The sequence below is a fragment of the Cetorhinus maximus genome, chromosome 20, assembly GCF_964194155.1.
Source record: "Cetorhinus maximus chromosome 20, sCetMax3.hap1.1, whole genome shotgun sequence".
Lineage (NCBI taxonomy): Eukaryota > Metazoa > Chordata > Chondrichthyes > Lamniformes > Cetorhinidae > Cetorhinus > Cetorhinus maximus.
Window position 1 is genome coordinate 3,633,813 of NC_135898.1, and position 19,641 is coordinate 3,653,453.

The window sequence follows — 19,641 nt, forward strand, 5'->3', positions numbered from 1 at the left end:
TAGCTCTGAAATGCTTTCCAAAGGAAATGAGATGAGCATGTGAGAGTAAGAGGGATTAGAAAGGTCTCCTGAAAGGCCGAATGATGGAGAGGGAACGAAAGGATCTGCAATAGGGCGGAGGACAGGAGAGATTAAATAACAAAAAGGTTTCGTGGTAACGCGAGATGTATGAAATGTATCTGCTATTCACCTCAACCACTGCCTGTGGTAGTGAGTTTCCCATTCTCACCGCTCTCTGGGTATCACTGCGTTGTTTGAGAGCGCGCGCTCCATCTCAGGGCACTTCAGGCAAGGCTTTAGGTTCAATGCTTTAGGAGCTGCGTGGAACGCCCGCCTCCGGGGTGAGACAGACAGCTGACGTTTGCAAGCACAGTGAAAACCACAGTTCCTGAGCCTGGGCTTGCTGACATCTGAGAGGTGATTGTGATCTGGCACAGGAGGATGAACCTCACAAAATGGAAGAGGCCATAAAGCAGGGAGTGTTTCATGTTCAGCTGCAGCAGAAATTTGGAAAGGTAAAAGGTGCTTTTTAAAAAAAACACTCTCTTGTATTTTTTTTGGTGGGAGGCGATTTGAGGTGTTGGGGGCGGTGGGCAGACGGGCATTTTGAGGCAGTTCCCGAGAGTTATTTTGTTGAGCTTCCTCCTTTAGCACTTGGAGGTTGAAGCTGTGAAAGATTTGTATGAAATTCTTGTTGGATCTGTTTATTTAAATGAGGCATATTTACATGATTCAGTAGCAGCCATGCTGAGCTCCAGTATTAAAGGAAGAGACAACTTGCATTTCTACAGCACCTGTCACATCCCAAAGTGCTTCACAGTCACTTGAGCACTTTTTTGAAGTTGTACTCGAGGGAAACACGGCTCCTAATTTGTACGCAGGCAGGTGCAACAGACAGCAATGATAATCTCGTTTTAGTGATGTTGCTTGAGGAATATGTACTAAATAGACTGGGAAAACTCTCCTGCTCTGCCTGAAAATAATTCTGTGCGATCTTTTACTTCCACTTGAAAGGGCAGACGGGGTCTTGGTTTCATGTCTCCTCTGAAAAAGGCCCCTCCAACAGTGTAGCACTCACTCAGTGCTGAGCCTCCGACAGTGCAGCGATCGCTCAATACTGACCCTCCGACAGTGCAGCACTCCCTCAGTGCTGACCCTCCAACAGTGCAGCACTCCCTCAGTACTGACTCTCTGAGAGTGCAGTGCTCCCTCAGTACTGACCCTCCGACAGTGCAGCACTCCCTCAGTATTGCACTGTGAGTTCTGTCTGAACTCGTGGGCTCAAGTCTTTGAAGCACTGTTTTAAAATTAGGGGTCACCCTTTTAGGACAGAGACGAGGAGAAATTTTTTCTCTGAGAGTTGTGCGACTTTGGAACTCTCTGCCTCAGAAGGTGGTGGAGGCGGGGTCAGTGAATATTTTTAAGGCAGAGGTAGATAGATTCTTGTTAGGCAAGGGAATCAAAGGTTATCGGGGTTAGATGGGAATGTGGAAATCAAAACACGAGAAGGTTAGCCATGATCATAATGAATGGCAGAGCAGGCTCGAGGGGCCGAATGGTCTACTCCTGTTCCTATTTCTGATGCTGTTATGCTTCTTAAGTGGGGCCTGTGCCTTAAAGGAGCCATTCCAAACTGCAATGCTTAGAACCTCATTTGCTCTGAGACTTGGAGTGACCAGTTTCCCATATTTTTAAGCTGATGTCCCAGTTTTGCGATGAAGAGCAGTGGACATGGGTGTGTGGCTTTTAAAGCAGTGATTTTCAAAAGGCCTAATGGTGACACTCGCCGATGGTTCCACGCCATCTCACTCAGTCTGCTGAGCGGACGACTGTGCCCCGGGGCAGGATTTTTAGCTCGAGTGTGCAGGCGCGTGCCCGACCCACTCGAGCGTAAAGCAGCGCCTGTAAACGTCAGGCGAACGTCCCGACGTCTCTCTGTACTTTGAGGTGACCGATCTGCGGACATTATTTTCTCTTTCATCCCCCGCTCGCCCGCGCCTGCACTTACATCAGCGCCCGTTCTTCTCCGGCCACCCCCAACCCTGGCAGCGCTGAGCATTCCAGCGTGCCTTTCACGCTGACTGCCCGTTAACTGGCCAGCCAGTGTGAAATCGTGGTCAAGGGCCAATCGTGGTCGTCAGTCTGTTCCTTGGGCCCGCCGATTGCACCCACCCACCCACCCATCGAACTGAAAATCCCGCCCCTGGTGAATTGGACGCTGTGGGGACTTCCACGAACTTTATATAAGAATAATTTGAGAAAACAGATTGTGTTTGAATTAGTGCCTGCAACACTGGCAGTGCTAACCCAGTGCCAGCTTCCTGGGTCAACATCCACGCACGGCAGAGAAGATGGTTTCTGTGTAATTTCACTCACATCAATGGAGGGGACAATATTGGGTGGGGTGAAAACCTGGCTTCTGACATGACCCAGTCAGTTCCCTACCCAGAGGGTGCGGTTGAGATTGCTTCCAATAGGTCTGTAGCAGAGCGTTTCGTGCAGGTTGCAGCCATAGTGACACATACTCTTCCCGAACCTGTCCTCGCACAAAATTATTGATAGGTTTTATCACACAGACAGACTCACACATACATACAGGCAGAAACACAAGCTCGGAGACACTCACAGACACAGTCACACTCACACACACACACACACACATATGAACAGTCACAGACACGCACAGACACACACATACACATATGAACAGACACACACACACACGCACAGACACAAACAGACAGACAGACAGACACACACACACACACAGACATGAACAGACAGACACACACACACAAACACAGACATGAACAGACAGACAGACACACACACACACACACACACGAACAGACACACACACATAGATGATCGAAATATTTAATGTACTTGGATTTCCGTAAACTCAAATCTTTTAAATTTCAACTATGTAACTCTCTTCCTCCAAATGATATCTATCCAGATGGCATCAGGAGACCGACAGTTATTGCAAATATCAGCCTGTCCCATTTCATAGTTCTCTTGCCTCTGAATCAGAAATTGTCAGCTTGAGTTCCACCCCAGGCCCTGTGTGTATGATCTAGGCTGACAAATCTAGTGCAGCACTGGGGGAGGGTTGTACTGTTGGAGATGCTATGATTGTCAGGAAATGTTGAACGGAGGACCAAACTGCCTGATCCAATGGTTCAGATGACTATTGAAGATCCCATTGTTCTTTGTGGGAGCTTGCTGTGCACAAATTGGCTGCCGCGTTGCCTGCATTACAACACTTGAGAAATATTTCATTGGTTGCAAAGTGCTTTAAGATGTCCTGATGTTGTGAAGGGTGTGGTAGAAATGAAAGTTCTCTCTTCCACAAGCAATATTGCCAGAAAGAGAGTAACTGTCTTTTATTTTATTGATGTTGGTGCAGCTACAGAATATTTGTGTAAATAATCAATGCACTTTTTGAGTAATTCAGTGTGTGAAGTATTTGAAGTGAAAGTTATTATCAGAGCAGGTTTACTGTAATTCCAACAACCTTGTTATCTGACGAAAGATTCTTAATCGATGTGAACAAGATTTGAGAGACAATTTGCTGGGTTCAGATAGCCAAGAGGCAGAGCAATGAATTGGATTAAATTTGACTGTCAAACGATGTGGCAATGAAAGTGATTTGCTTCTCGGCAAACATTCCACAACTTTGCATCTTTGACAAAGAGACCAAGTCTCGCATTGCACGAGCACTTCCTCACATGTCTCCCCAGTGTTTCAAAACACTTCATGGAAATGGAAGCCGGGTAAACATATGTTGGAGAAAGGAGTCGAGGGACATATGAACACCCTTTCCACATCCACCCCTATCAAGACCCCTCAGGGTCTTATCTGTTTCAGTCAGGTCGCCTCTTACTCTTCTAAGTTCCAGCAGATACACAAGCCTAACCCGTCCAACATTTCCTCATAAGACAACCCACCCATTCCAGGCATTAGTCTCGTCAACCTTCTCTGAACTGCTTCCAACGCATTTACATCCTTCCTTAAATGAGGAGACCAATATTGTGCCCAGTACTCCAGGTGTCGTCTCCCCAATACTTTATATATCTGAAGCATAAATTTGCTACTTTTACATTCAATTCCTCTCGAAATAAGCAACAACATTAGAACCATAGAAAAGTTACAGCACAGAAGGAGGCCATTCGGCCCATCTTGTCCATGCCAGCCCGAGGACACCCAAGTGAGATGCGAAGTGAGGTGGGAAGAGGCTTGTGTGGAGCATAAACACCAGCATGAAGCAGTTGGGTCGAATTGTGTGTTTCTGTGCTGTAGATTCTAAGCAAGGCTTAATTCTGAGGCTCTCGAATCAACCCATTTGGTCTATTGGCCCCAAAGATACATAGAACAAGCAGCTGCAATACATACACAATATTGTGACATAAAATATCCACTTCTACCACACAGCAACAACTTGCATTTATATAGCTCCTTCACCGTAATAAAACATCCCCAGTGCACTTCACAATTGTAATTGGATACCGAGCCAAAGAAAGAGATATCAGGAGGAGTTAGCAAAAGAAGAGCGAGAGAGGTAGAGAAGCAGAGAGGTTTAGGGAGGGAATTCCAGAGGTTAGGACCCCGGCAGATGAAGGCACGGCCGCCAATGGTGGAGCGATTAAAATCAGGGATACTCAAGAGGCCGGAATTGGAGGACACAGAGATCTTGGAGGGTTGCAAGGTTGGAGAAGATGACCAAGGCAGGGGAGGGGGGATGTCATGAAGGGATTTGAAAACAGGGACGAGAACCTTAACTTTAAATCACAGATCCAGTAGAGATGTTTCAGGCAGCTTTCAGCTCTGCTTGAAATGTACTCGCCCAAAAATCCAGTCCCAATGTCTGTTGAGCAGGACAGGAGTGGGGGATTAATGGGTTTTTAAAACGCATCAGCCCTTTGACTCTGAACAAGCACCAGGTAAGCTGGACACATGTTATTTGCTGTTTTCAGTATGCTCATAAAATTAAAAGCAAAATATGATCGCTGGCATCTCAGAGGGGAGCTTGGCTCAGTGTTAGTCCTGGTTCAGTCATCAGTACTCCCATCTTTGAGTCAGAATGATTCTGGGTTCCAACACCACTCCAGAGACTTGAGTACATTAACCCACAGCTGACATTTTGGGGAGTGCTCCAATGACGGAGGAGAATTGTCGTTCAGATGACACATAAGCCAAGGTGGATGTGAAAGAAAATGTTGGAAGTTGAGTTCCTGTGGTATCCTCACTGATTGAAACCAGCACCAGCCAAAAGAGAGATAAGCTGAGCTGTTATTTCGGCGCTGTTTGTGGGATTTAGCTGTCTGCAGACTGACTGTCCCAACAGCCGATACAAAAACTGTGACAACACTTGGAACTATGGATCTTGTCAATCTACAAAATCTATGTTATAGGTCTGAAGGCTGGTAAAATAAAGAGCATGAAACTTCATTTCAGGAAGACCTAGAGAGGTTAATAGTCTGGGCCAGGGGTCCAATGACAGATGAATGTCAGACGATGTCAGATGAACGTTAATGCGGAAAAGGCGCTACGTTTTGGGAGGAGGAATGAAGAGATGAATTTCCACTAAATGGGAAAGCTTGGCCTGTTCTCTGCCCTGTGGAGTCTGGGCTCACTCGCGGTGAATGGGGACTTGGACGTGGAACTGCAGAGCTGACCCTGCCCATTGGCTGATGCAGCAGTTAATTTGCACATCAACTGCAGGGCCACATGTCAGCAGCCCGTTTACAAAATCGGCAGGGCCTGTGGTACAGGAAGCAAATGACAATCGTTCTCTTTAAATCTGGTTAAAATAACGAATTGAAGAATGTACGACCAACGCAGATCAGTGGCTCGAACACCCACCTCTCTGTCTGAAGGTCGTGGCTTCAAATCTCACTTCAGAGGCCTGAGCGCGTAATTTGGGCCGACGCTTCCACTGCAGCGCTGAGGAGTGCGGCACTGTTGGGAGTGCCATCTTTCACGACTTCAGGAGGTCCCAAAGTGCTCTAGAGCCAATGTTGGCACTTATGAAGTGTAATCACTGCTGTACTGTTGGGAAACACAGAAGCCAATGGGAGCTAAGCAAGCTCCCGTTAAATGGCAATGAGATAGAATCTGAGAATGATACAGCGTGGAAGGAGTCCCTTCAGCCCGTCATTCCTGTGCCAGCTCTTTGAGAGGATTTTTAAATTCATTCCACACTCCCACTCTTTTCCCAAGACCCTGAAAATTTTTTAAAATATTTTTCAAGTACTTTTCCAGTTCCCTTTTGAAAGTAACAATTAAATCTGGCAAACTGCCTCTTCAGGCCAGATCATAACAACTCACTGTGTAAAAAAATGTTTCCTCATGTCACTTCTGGTTCTTTTCACAATTAGATTAAATCTGCGTCCTCTAGTTATCAACCCTTCTGCCAGTGGAAACAGTTTCTCCTCGCTTATTCTATTCAAGACATTCATGATTTTAAAACCCCCTATCAAATATTACTTTCACCTGACACAAAAACAGAAATAGATGGAAAAACTCAACAGGTCTGACAGCATCTGCGGAGAGGAACATAGTTAACGTTTCGAGTCCGTATGACTCTTCATCAGAACTAAGGAAATAGAGAAATGAGGTGAAATATAAGCTGGTTTAAGGGGGGGTGGGACAGGTAGAGCTGGATAGGGGGCCAGTGATAGGTGGAGGCAAAGAAGAGACTGCCAAAGATGTCATAGACAAAAGGACAAAGGGGTGTTGACGGTGGTGATATTTACTATGGAATGTGCTAATGGGGACATTAAGGGTAGCAAGCAGGACAAGCTAGTGGCAGATGGCCCTAGTGAGGGTGGGGTGGGGGGAAGGGATCCAAATGGGCTAAAAGGTGGAGATAAAACAAGAGATTGAAATAAATTTAAAAATAGGCGGGAAAAGAAAAATATATTTTAAAAAAATTATAAATTATTGGTAAAAGGGGGATCGGAAAGGGGGTGGGGATGGAGGAGACAGTTCATGATCTAAAGTTGTTGAACTCAATGTTAAGTCCGAAGGCTGTAAAGTGCCTAGTCGGAAGATGAGGTGCTGTTCCTCCGGTTTGCGTTGAGCTTCACTGGAACATTGCAGCAGGCCAAGGACGGACATGTGGGCATGAGAGCAGGGTGGAGTGTTGAAATGGCAAGCGACAGGGAGGTCTGGGTCTTGCTTGCGGACAGACCGAAGGTGTTCTGGAAAGCGGTCACCCAGTCTGCGTTTGGTCTCTCCAATGTAGAGGAAACCGTATTCCTTACTTTCATCTTCTCTGCTCTCAGCTTCTCCAGTCTCTCCACATCAACTGAAGCCCATCATTCCCAGCACCATTCTAATAACCCCCCTCTGCACCCTCTCCTTCACATCATTCCTGGAGTGTGCTGCCCAGAATTGGACATGTCTACTCCAGTGTTTTATAAAGGTTTAGCATCACTGCCTTATCTTAGTATAATATAAAGCGACGAATCCTACATGGTATTTTTAATGGTCTTATCACTTTGTACTGCCATCTTCATAGATTTGTCCACTGACACCAAGTCTCTCTGTTCATCCGCTCACTTGAAAATTATTCCATTTTATTCAGATCGCCTCTCTTCATTCTTCCTACCAAAATATATATCTTCACTTCTCCATATTTTCAGTATTGCATTATACCTGCCATGTGTCTGCCCATTTTACCAGTCTGCAGATATCCTCCTGAAGTCTGTAATTCTCCTCCTCTAAGCTGAACTCTTCACTGGACTGGACACAGTTGGGGGAGATGGCTGAAAACCATCTCCCCCGCCTGCCGGTTAGGTCTTATTTCTCACCTCTCAAATTGCCAATATTCCAGGGGAAGACAAAGAAAACACTTTAAAGACATTCTGAAGCTCTCCTTGAAGCACAGCAGCATTGCCATGACTGACGGGGAGGAACTTGCTGTCAATCGTTCTTTTTTTATTCTTTCATGGGACGTGGGCATCATGGTCAAGGCCAGCATTTATTGCCCATCCCTAATTGCCCTTGAGAAGGTGGCGGTGAGCTGCCTTCTTGAACCGCTGCAGTCCATGTGGTGTAAGTACACCCACAGTGCTGTTAGGGAGGGAGTTCCAGGATTTTGACCCAGCAACAGTGAAGGAACGGCGATATATTTCCAAGTCAGGATGGTGTGTGGCTTGGAGGGGAACTTGTTGATGGTGGTGTTCCCATCTATCTGCTGCCCTTGTACTTCTAGATGGTAGTGGTCGTGGGTTTGGAAGGTGCTGTCGAAGGAGCCTTGGTGAGTTGCTGCATTGCATCTTGTAGATGTTACACACTGCTGCTACTGTGCATCAGTGGTGGAGGGAGTGAATGTTTAAGGTGGTGGATGGAGTGTCAATGAAGCAACTGCTTTGTCCTGGATGGTGTCGAGCTTCTTGAGTGTTGTTGGGGCTGCACTCATCCAGGCAAGTGGGGAGTATTCCATCACACTCCCGACTTGAGCCTTCTAGATGGTGGACAGGCTTTGGGAGTTAGGAGGTGAGTTACTCACCGCAGAATTCCCGGCTTCTGACTTGTTCTTGTAGCCACAGTATTTATACGGCTAGTCCAGTTCAGTTTCTGGTCAATGGTAACCCCCAGGATGTTGATAGTGGGGGATTCAGTGATGGTAATGCCATTGAACGTCAAGGGACAATGGTTAGATTAACTCTTGTTGGAGATGGTCATTCCCTGGCACTGTGGTAAGAATGTTACTTGCCACTTATTAGCTAAAGCCTGAATGTCCTAACCATAACCATTTTGCTTTGTGCTAGGTATGACTCCAACCAGTGGATATTCCCCACTGATTCCCATTTAATTCAGTTTTGCTAGGGCTTCTTGATGCCACACTCGGTCAAATGTCTTGCTTTGTTGTCAAGGGCAGTCACTTTCATCTCACCTCGGGAGTTCAGCCATTGCTTGGCAGTTGTGTGCTCCAAATGTTAAGCTACATACCAGCCCAAGCCTGAATGTTTGCATTTGGACATGGACTGCTTCAGTATCCTGAGGAGTTGCGAATGCTCCTGAACGTTGTACAATCATCAGCGAACATCCCCACTTTTGACCTTATGATGGAAGAACGTTATTGATGAAGCAGCTGAAGATGGTTGGGCTGAGGACACTATCCTGAGGAACTCCTGCAGTGATGTCCTGGAACTGAGGTGATTGGCCTCCAACAACCACAACCATCTTCCTTTTAGGTATGACTCCAACCAGTGGAGAGTTTTCCCCTGGTTCTCATTGACTTAAATTTTGCCAGGGCTCCTTGGTGCCACACTCGGTCAAATACTTCCTTGTTATCAGTCACTCTCACCTCGCCTTTGGAGTTCAGCTCTTTTGTCAAGACTGGTATGAGGCCAAGTGGCCCTGGTGGAACTCAAACTGAGCAGCAATGAGCAGGTCATCGCTGTGTAAGTGCATCTCTCAGAGAACAACTCAGCTATCCCATTCCCCTGTCCTTTTACTGTGTTCACTATTTACTACATTTCTGAGTTTAGGAGCATCTGCAAACTTTGAAGTTATGCCCTGTATATCTAGGTCCAGGTCAGTAATATATATCGAGAAGTGCAGCAGTCCCAATATCGACCCCTGGCAGGACAACCTAATATACCTCCCTCTAGTCTGAAAAACAACATTAATCTCTGTTTTCTGTCCCTTTGCTAATTTTATATCTTTTCTGCCACTGTCTCTTCAAATGCGTGCATTTCAATTTTGATAATAAGTCTATTATGTGGTACTTTATTCAATGCTTTCTGAAAATTCAGATACACAATATCAATCGCATTACCCTCATTAACTCTCTCCATTTCTTCATCAAAGAACTCACTTTGGTTAGTTAGTCAAACACAACTGCCTTTGACAAATACATCCTTGGTCATTAACCCACATCGTCCCAAGTGACCTTTGACATTTGGCTCACTGGGTTGTTGTGGCTGGGTTTATCCTTCTCCCCGCAGGGATGCAACACTGGCAACCCTCCATTCTTCTTCCACTGTTTCAGCATCGAAGTAGTGTTGGAAGATCATGGCCAGTATCTCTGCAATTTCTACCCTTCCTTCCCTCAACAACCGAGGAAGTATCTCATCCAGACTGGGTAGTCTTCCCACTTTCAGCACTGTCAATTTTTAGGATAATAACCAGATTATCCTTTTCCGTGATTTTGGTTGAGGGATAAATATTGGCCAATGGGGAGAACTCCCCTGATCTTCTTTCATACAATGCCATGGGATCTTTTCCATCGGCCAAGAGGGCAGAAAGAAGGTACCTTTGAAATACAGCACTCCTTCAGTACTGCCCTGGGAGTGTCAGCTGGTATTTGGAGTGGGACTTGAACTATAATCTTCTGACTCAAAGACAAGAGAGTGCTCCCCATTGAGCCATGGCTGAGATTATGAGTATTATGCACGGCGTGTAAGTCCTAATGTTTGGTGTTCTGCTTGGGGGCTGGTGATTATGGTTGAAGGACCATTGCTGGTTTTGGATCGAGTTGCTTGGTTGAATCAAATTTGATATCAAGTCAGATCTTCACCCAACGCAAGTTGTAGTTAAGTTATTGTCACTGCCTGTTGTCCTTCCATATTTAACCAACCAACAGCTCTTCTTTTAGCTGAAGTTTGTTGACTTTTGATGCAGTAGGAATCAGTTATCTCGAAATCCTGCCTTCAGTACAAATGGTATCCACACTTGGGTGTGTGTGTTTATGTGGCTGCCTATTCCAAATAATGTCACTTAATGCCTCACTCTCATTCACACCATTACTCATGGTCATTGTCCTGTAGGCTTTTTTAAGAAGGATGTTTTTTTTTAACACAGCGAGCTGTTATGGTCTGAAATGCACGCCCTGAAAGGCAGTCGAATTTCAGAGGGGAATTGGAGAAATAATTGAAGGGAAAATAATTTCTGGGCCTTGGATTAAGAGCAGGTAGGGTGGGATTAATTGGATAGCTCTTCCAAAGCACCAGAACAGGCTTGATGGGTTGAATGGACTCCTTCTGTGTTGCATCATTCTGTGGTTCCATGATTTTGTGAATTCTGTCAGGATGCAGTCAGGATGGCCCTAACCCGATTACAGTCGTGGCCCTGGTCTTTAAATGAGGGCAAAATCACTCCACAGTCCTGAGGAATTTGCTCAGCTGGGCTCATACTTTGTAAGAAAGTGCCCTCTGCTACCTGTGTAGACAAGGCAGAGACTTTCACTGCCGAATGGAATGGGTATCTGTTGCACTGAAATTACTGTAAGTAATGTGCTTGAATGTAGTTGGCTGCCTGCTCCAATCACTTCTCGGGGAGTTAGTTTAATATGATCTCCAGTGGTTCGACTTCAAAATCCTGCACATCCCCAGCGTGTGAGAATTGGACCCAATTCAAACCTGTGGAATTCTTTCACATCCCTGTGTCTGCTCATTCATCTGTAACCTGGGGCTGAATTCTTCATCCCACAGACGGGTGTGTGCCTGACCTGAACGGGAGTAAAATAGTGCGCGATGGCGTTGGGTGAGCGTCCAGACGTCATCGCGCACTCACGCGATATTTCGCTCGGTTGGTGTGCGCGGGTATTGAGTAGCGCCCGCCATTAATTAACAGGCCACTTAAGGCCCTTAACAGTCCAATTGACGGTGAGTTTTCCTTGCCTGTGTGATTTTCTGCTCGTCGCACGGGCAAAATGGGCAGGCAGCCAGAGAACATTTTCACAAACCCTCATCCAAGGGCAGGATTAAAAGGGCCAGCGGCATTGCCAGTGTGAGGGTCAGGAGTTTAGGAGATAGTTTGCTGCTGGTTGCTTATTGGTACTTGGCAGCTACATTGTTGTTAGGGGCTTCATTCGTGGCATTTCCAGGCCTCATTCCAGGACTCGTTGCTGTCTGCCAGGCCCCCCGGAGGATTCAGACCGTGTGGACCCTTCCAGGTATCAGACAGCCTTCCCTTACCCTGGGAATGGGGATTGTGGTCTCCTCTGGTGGCACCTCCTCTGAGGAGGGAGAGAGGGGCAGAAGGGAGAGGAGGCCACGTCCCTATGCAGCTTCCAGGGGAGGGACCTGTGGGAGGAGAGGCACAGGCACAAGGGGTGCTGGGCCAGCAGCAAGTCCAAGGTGGAAGGGGCCACAGAAGATGCCACTATCCTGCTGCCAGGGTTTACAGGCAGCGATGCAGCTACCTCAATATTCACTGACATTGCCAGGGCCTCCAGAGCTATGGGCCAAGCGCTGGAAACTGGGTTTAGTGTCGTCAGGTCTTTGTTGACTGGTGTGGACATGATGGGCCGAATGGCCTCCTTCTGTGCTGTAAACGACTATTAGTCTATGAGTCTGAGGTGCAATGCCAAAGGAGGCTCCGCCTCTCAAGGGAGACCGTGACTTCATTAGTCAGATGATCGGGCCTGAGATCAGCTCCGACTATGTGGGTGGACACCCCATGCCAGTGGCTCTGAAGGTCACAGTGACCCCCAACCTCAATGCCTCCGGCTCTTTCCAGGGCTCAGTGGGGGATCTGTGTGGAGTGTCCACACCAGCTGTCCACAGTTGCATCAAGCTGGTGACAGAGGCTGGTCAGGCGGGTACTGACCTTTATTCTTTACCATATAGGCGAGGCCAGACAGGCTGAGCGAGCCAGAGGCTTTGCAGCCATTGCTGGCTTCCCCCGTGTCCAGGGTGCTATAGTCTGTACACATGTGGCCATCAAGGCACCAGCGGGTGAGCCCGGTGCCTTCGTCAACAGGAAGGGCTTCCACTCCATGAATGTGCAGATAGTGTGTGATCACAGGATGCTGATTCTACAAGTCTGTGCAAGGTACCCAGGCAGCTCCCACGATGCCTACATCCTCAGACACTCCCAGGTGCCGGGGCTCTTCAGTGCTCCAGCCCGGCTGGATGGATGGCTGCTGGGTGACAAGGGCCCGATTGCTGGCGGCAGTCGGTTTTGCGGGGGTCCTGGGCCCACCTGCTGCGCCCGCCCAACGAGGGAAAAATACAGCCCCTCGTAATTTTAACAAGTCAACCTTGACGACCCCTACTCACATTCCTGATATGGGCCAGTCATCTTCCTTACAATTCTCTAGGAGAATTAGGGATGGACAATAAAAGTGCTGGCCTAGCCAGTAATGCCCACATCCTGTTAAAGAATTTAAAAAAATTGTTTCTGTAATAATGCCGCAGATTATTTGCCATTCCTCCCTGAATCCTGGAAAGACAGCAGTGCGGCACTCCCTCAGTACTGCCCCTCCGACAGTGCAGCACTCCCTCAGTACTGCCCCTCCGACAGTGCAGCGCTCCCTCAGTACTGACCCTCTGACAGTGCAGCACTCCCTCAGTACTGACCCTCTGACAGTGCAGCACTCCCTCAGTACTGCCCCTCCGACAGTGCAGCACTCCCTCAGTACTGACCCTCTGACAGTGCAGCACTCCCTCAGTACTGACCCTCTGACAGTGCAGCACTCCCTCAGTACTGACCCTCTGACAGTGCAGCACTCCCTCAGTACTGACCCTCCGACAGTGCAGCACTCCCTCAGTACTGACCCTCTGACAGTGCAGCACTCCCTCAGTACTGACCCTCTGACAGTGCAGCACTCCCTCAGTACTGACCCTCCGACAGTGCAGCACCCTCTCAGTACTGACCCTCTGACAGTGCAGCACTCCCTCAGTACTGCCTCTCCGACAGTGCAGCACTCCCTCAGTACTGACCCTCTGACAGTGCGGCACTCCCTCAGTACTGCCCCTCCGACAGTGCGGCACTCCCTCAGTACTGACCCTCTGACAGTGCAGCACTCCCTCAGTACTGCCCCTCCGACAGTGCAGCACTCCCTCAGTACTGACCCTCTGACAGTGCAGCACTCCCTCAGTACTGACCCTCTGACAGTGCAGCACTCCCTCAGTACTGCCCCTCCGACAGTGCAGCACTCCCTCAGTACTGACCCTCTGACAGTGCAGCACTCCCTCAGTACTGACCCTCTGACAGTGCAGCACTCCCTCAGTACTGACCCTCCGACAGTGCAGCACTCCCTCAGTACTGACCCTCTGACAGTGCAGCACTCCCTCAGTACTGACCCTCTGACAGTGCAGCACTCCCTCAGTACTGACCCTCTGACAGTGCAGCACTCCCTCAGTACTGACCCTCCGACAGTGCAGCACCCCCTCAGTACTGCCTCTCCGACAGTGCAGCACTCCCTTAGTACTGACCCTCCGACAGTGCAGCACTCCCTCAGTACTGGCCCTCCGACAGTGCGGCACTCCCTCAGTACTGCCCCTCCGACAGTGCAGCACTCCCTCAGTACTGACCCTCTGACAGTGCAGCGCTCCCTCAGTACTGACCTACCAACAGTGCAGCACTTCCTCAGTACTGACCCTCTGACAGTGCAGCACTCCCTCAGTACTGACCCTCTGACAGTGCAGCACTTCCTCAGTACTGACCCTCTGACAGTGCAGCACTCCCTCACTACAGCCCTTCCGACAGTGCAGCACTCCCTCAGTACAGCCCCCCCAACAGTGTGGCGCTGCCTCAGTACTGCCCCTCCGACAGTGCGGTGCTCCCTTAGTACTAATCCAGCAATAATGCAGTGCTCCCTCAGTGCTGATCCTCCGGCAGTGAGTGTTCGCTTAATACTGACCCTCCGACAGTCCTGCTCTCCCTCAGTACCCTGCCGGTAGTGTCAGCCTAGATTGTGGCCTGGTGTAGACTGTTCCAGTGAGTGGACACAGGGCTGCTAGCTCTCAGTACTGGGCGGAGGTCCTGTATGTGGGGGCAGCAGAGGACTCGTGATAAGCGAGTGTAGATGGCACATTGTAAAGGGGAGATGGGACTCTGTGGCTGCACCTGCCTGAGGAGAAGATAAAACCCACGAGGAAGGCAATGGGAAACCACCCCACCTACTCTTCCCCGGTAATTGCCTGAAGAATTTCCCGTGTGATCCGATCTGCCTCAGAGTAGAACCTGATGAACGGACTCCTTTTCTGAACTCTCCTTCGCCAAGGAGTCTTCACTTACATTTTGCCCAGGGTCAGGTGCATGTCACGGTTGGTGATGGTGGTTGAGGCAGACATATTATCGCACCTGCTCTCCAGTTCCTCACTGTGTGGTTCGTGATCATATATTACACACATCAAAGATGAGGCAGTTAGTGCTGGGGCACAAGTCTGCGTTGGGAGACAAAAATACACACATTTCGCATGGGGGAAACTTGCAGCACAACCTGTGGCTGTGTTACAAACACAAAGTGACCTTGAGAAGGAGAGTTCCCCACCTGGTCACACCTTTATCCCAATGCGGCCATTTATCAGCCCTTCCTGCATCCTCCCTGGATCCAACCATTGGACCTCCTGTAGGTCACATCTTCACTGCAAAGGCTGCAGAGGTTCATGGGGAAGGTCCCAGTACCAACTTCTCAAGGGCAACTGGGGATGGGCAACAAATCTCTGTCTGACGAGCATATCAAAATGGTGGGGCAGGAAAAGACCGGCTGGTCCCTTACGCCGGACATTCATCAGGACTGAGCCCATGCCCTCTGCTCCCCTAGTCTTGAGGGAGACCTTTCTGCCCTTTGTCCCTGTACTGGATCTTTGGATGAGCAATCGAATGAGTGGAGAGCAACCAAAGAAATTCTGGTAAAAATGATGCTAAATGTTCCACTCATGCAAGGAGGTGACCAGCAAAGTCAGTAGACAGTAAATGAGCAATCGGCACAAAACATTGGCCACACTGCACCTGGAACACAGGCTCCAACTCTGGTCACACTGCACCTTGAACGCTGGGTCCAGTTCTGGTCACACTGTACCTTGAACACTGGATCCAGTTCTGGTCACACTGCACCTTGAACACTGGATTCAGTTCTGGCCACACTGCACCTCGAATACTGGATCCAGTTCTTGTCACACTGCATCTTGAATATTGGATCCAGTTCTGGTCACACTGCACCTTAAATGCTGGATCCAGTTCTGGTCACAATGCACCTTGAACACTGGATCCAGTTCTGGTCACACTGCACCTCATATACTGGATCCAGTTCTGGTCACACTGCACCTCATATACTGGATCCAGTTCTGGTCACACTGCACCTCATATACTGGATCCAGTTCTGGTCACATTGCACCTCGAATACTGGATCCAGTTCTAGTCACACCGCACCTTAAATGCTGGATCCAGTTCTGGTCACAATGCACCTTGAACACTGGATCCAGTTCTGGTCACACTGCACCTCATATACTGGATCCAGTTCTGGTCACACTGCACCTCGAATACTGGATCCAGTTCTTTTCACACTGCACCTCATATACTGGATCCAGTTCTTTTCACACTGCACCTCATATACTGGATCCAGTTCTGGTCACACTGCACCTCGAATATTGGATCCAGTTCTGGTCACACTGCACCTCATATACTGGATCCAGTTCTGGTCACACTGCACCTCATATACTGGATCCAGTTCTGGTCACACTGCACCTGAAACCTGGGTCCTGTTCTGGTCACCCAGACTTCGAGGAGATATTCAAGTGTTGGAGGCTGAGCAGAGAAGAGCTATGTGAATGATTCGCAGCGGTTTGAGTTACGAGGAACGACTGGAGAAACTCAGAATATTTCGTCTGGTAAGGAAGCATCTGAGGAGTGGTCCTTGTACAACATAGTCCAGTGATAAATGAGTCCAAGTATTAAACAAAACATGGGTCTTTTCCTTGTCAGTAGGTTTATTTAAAGGACGCAGTATTACAGAATTACAGATGTCTGCATCTTAACTACCCTTGCAGTGTCCCAGCTGACTCTCTTTTTTTTACTCTCTGTCATTAACCCAACAATGCCCAACACCAGTCTATCTCTAACAACATAATTAATCAGCCATTGACAGCCAGAGGACACTTGAATTAAATTGTGCGACGAGGGCAGAGGGACACAGGGTCAAACCACTTTAGGACTGGTCTCAGGACACATTCCACGCTGAGTGAGCACTTAGAATGGACTCTCAGATTGACTAGTGGAATCTTAAACACTGGAATCTGGAGATATTATCAAAGAGTTAAAGGGGGGAAGGTGGGATGAGATGGTGATGTCATTGAAGAATTAATATGGACTGAATGGTCTTTCTCACTTGGAAACATTTGGAATTCTGTTACTAGAAAAGGATTAAGTCCCAAACAAGTCCCAAGGCTGTCATGGTTTGAGTCTTGAAGACATTTTTGAGATTGATTACACAACTGCAGAGGGTTTATTCCTAACTGGGGTTAATCTGTAGTGAAGGTAATGGTAAGGTTCTATCTCCTGGTAAGGACAGCCCCTCTCCTTGCTCATGCCTGCTTCCTTGTGAGTTAGCCAAGCTATTGGGAAATGTACTGTCAATAAAGCTAATGCAATTCAAGCTGGTTAAATGGTCTTTTTATCTACCAAGAAAATGTGTTCAATATTCCCCGACAGTGTGGTCTCAGTCCCAGGACAGTCTGTTCAATATTCCGCCGACAGTGTGGTCTCAGTCCCAGGACAGTCTGTTCAATATTCCCCCGACAATGTTTTCTCAGTCCCAGGACAGTCTGTTCAATATTCCGCCGACAGTGTGGTGCATTTATCTACGAATGCCTATGAAGCAAAACCCAGGAGTGGGGATAGAAATACTGCCGAGAATTGGTGAGTGATGGTGAAGGGGCATTGACTAATGAAGGATCCCCAACACCTCCTCCAGAGTGGTAGCGTTGTCATCCAAAGATCAGTTCACTCCTCAGGGAAGTGAGCTGCGATGCAGAATTTTTCACTCCACTAGTAGGCTTCCTGTGGCATTGATCATTATGGGTAGACTGGAAATGGACTGTGGCTGTGTTGCTTCGCTGCTAACCCAACCTTTGAGAACAGTGCTCACATATTCCCTTTGAGAACATCGCCGCTGAGCTCAGGAACTCACTTGTAAGTTTCAGGCTTCACATCAGAAGAACCCAGTCTTGCTTTCTTTCTGCATTTATTATTTGAAGAGGTACTTTTGAATCTAAAATGCAGTTTGACTTCTTGAGTGTAATGGGTGGAGTGCGATGGTGCACGACTGACAATAGATACACAAATCTAACACATCTCCTATGAATAAGGGCAGGACGTATACACTGTGTAAAACATGTATTATTCAGCTACAACTCATTGTCCCTTTAAACTTTAAACTATCCAATTGATTTCAGGTCAATTACCATTCATCGCGACCAGAACCTGACATTCTTCATGTGAAACAAGTTGAAGAAGCTAACATGTAGACATTATTGACGCTGGCATTTCTTATACAAGTAGGGGTCTTGTGGCACAGTGGGTAGTGTCCCTACCTCTGAGTCAGAAACACCAGGTTCAAGCCCTACCCTTGGCACTGATGACCCTGGAAGGTGCGTTTATAATGCGGCCAGACAGGTTGATGATCAGCCTAAAAATTCTTCCAATATGCCTGACGGCAAGTGGGAGAGTTTCCTGGTCAGCCACACTGCAGAATGCAAAATGGCAAACCACTGCAGCCCTTCAACAGGCGAGGTAGTGGCAGCATTAGACAAATTGATGGATATTGTGATAGAGGCAGACATCGTCAGACAGATATTGAAATAGGCGGAAAGAAAGAGATATAGATAACCTGATAGACTGACCGACAGAATGGATAGACAAATGGAATGTTGCTCAGAGATAGCAGAGGAAATTCCTTGGCATGGACTCTCTGGACTGAATCTTTCGTCCTACAGACGGGCACGTGCCCGACCCGAACAGGAGTAAAATAGTGCGCGATGATGTCGGCCGAGCGTCCCGATGTCATCGCGCACTCGCGCGATATTTCGCTCGGTGGGCACGCACGGGTGTCAGAGCAGCGCCTGCCATTAATTAACAGGCCACTTAAGGCCCTTAACAATGCAATTGTCTGAGACTTTTTGTCGCCTGTGCGATTTTCTGCTTGTCGTACGGGCAAAACGTGCAGGTGGCCAGCAGACATTTCCTCAAACCTCATCCAAGGGCAGGATAAAATGGTCAGCAGCATTGCCAGTGTGAGTAGTCAGGAGTTTTGGAGATAGTTTGCAGCTGGTTGCTTATTGGTACTTGACAGCCTCATCTCTGTTCGGGGCTTCATTCGTAGCTTTTCCAGGCTTCCTTCCAGGACTCATTGCTGTTTGCCAGGCCCCCGGAGGATTCAGACTGTGTGGACCCTTCCAGGTATCAGACAGCCTTCCCTTACCCTGGGAATGGGGATTGTGGTCTCTGCTGGAGGCACCTCCTCTGAGGAAGGGGAGAGGGGCAGAAGGGAGAGGAGGCCAGGTGTCCCAGTGCAGCTTCCAGGGGAGGGACCTGTGGGAGGAGAGGCGCAGGCACAAGGGGCTCAGGGCCAGCAGGTAGTCCAAGGCGGAAGGGGCTACAGAAGACACCACTATCCTGCTGCCAGGGTTTACAGGCAGCGATGCAGCTACCTCAATATGTCCGAGGTGCAATGCTGAAGGAGGCTCTGCCTCTCTAGGGAGAGCGTGACCTCCATTTGTCAGATAATTGGGCCTGAGATCAGCTCCGACTGTGTGGGTGGACACCCCATGCCAGTGGCTCTGAAGGTCACAGTGGTCCTCAACTTCTATGCCTCCGGCTCTTTCCCGGGGTCAGTGGGGGGTCTGTGTGGCGTTTCCCAATCAGCTGTTCACAGTTATGTCAAACTGGTGACAGAGA

General features: G+C 48.4%; 1 protein-coding gene across 1 annotated transcript in view; it reads left to right on the forward strand.

Moving 5' to 3' along the window:
* The first annotated feature begins 379 nt into the window (after positions 1–379).
* The window catches only part of LOC144694624 (docking protein 2-like), a 52,427-nt gene continuing 33,165 nt past the window's right edge, over positions 380–19,641 (forward strand). The window contains exon 1 of the mRNA XM_078565219.1: positions 380–515. Within this exon, the coding sequence (XP_078421345.1) occupies positions 456–515 (60 nt within the window). The 5' untranslated portion in view covers positions 380–455. The remainder of the gene's footprint in view (positions 516–19,641) is intronic.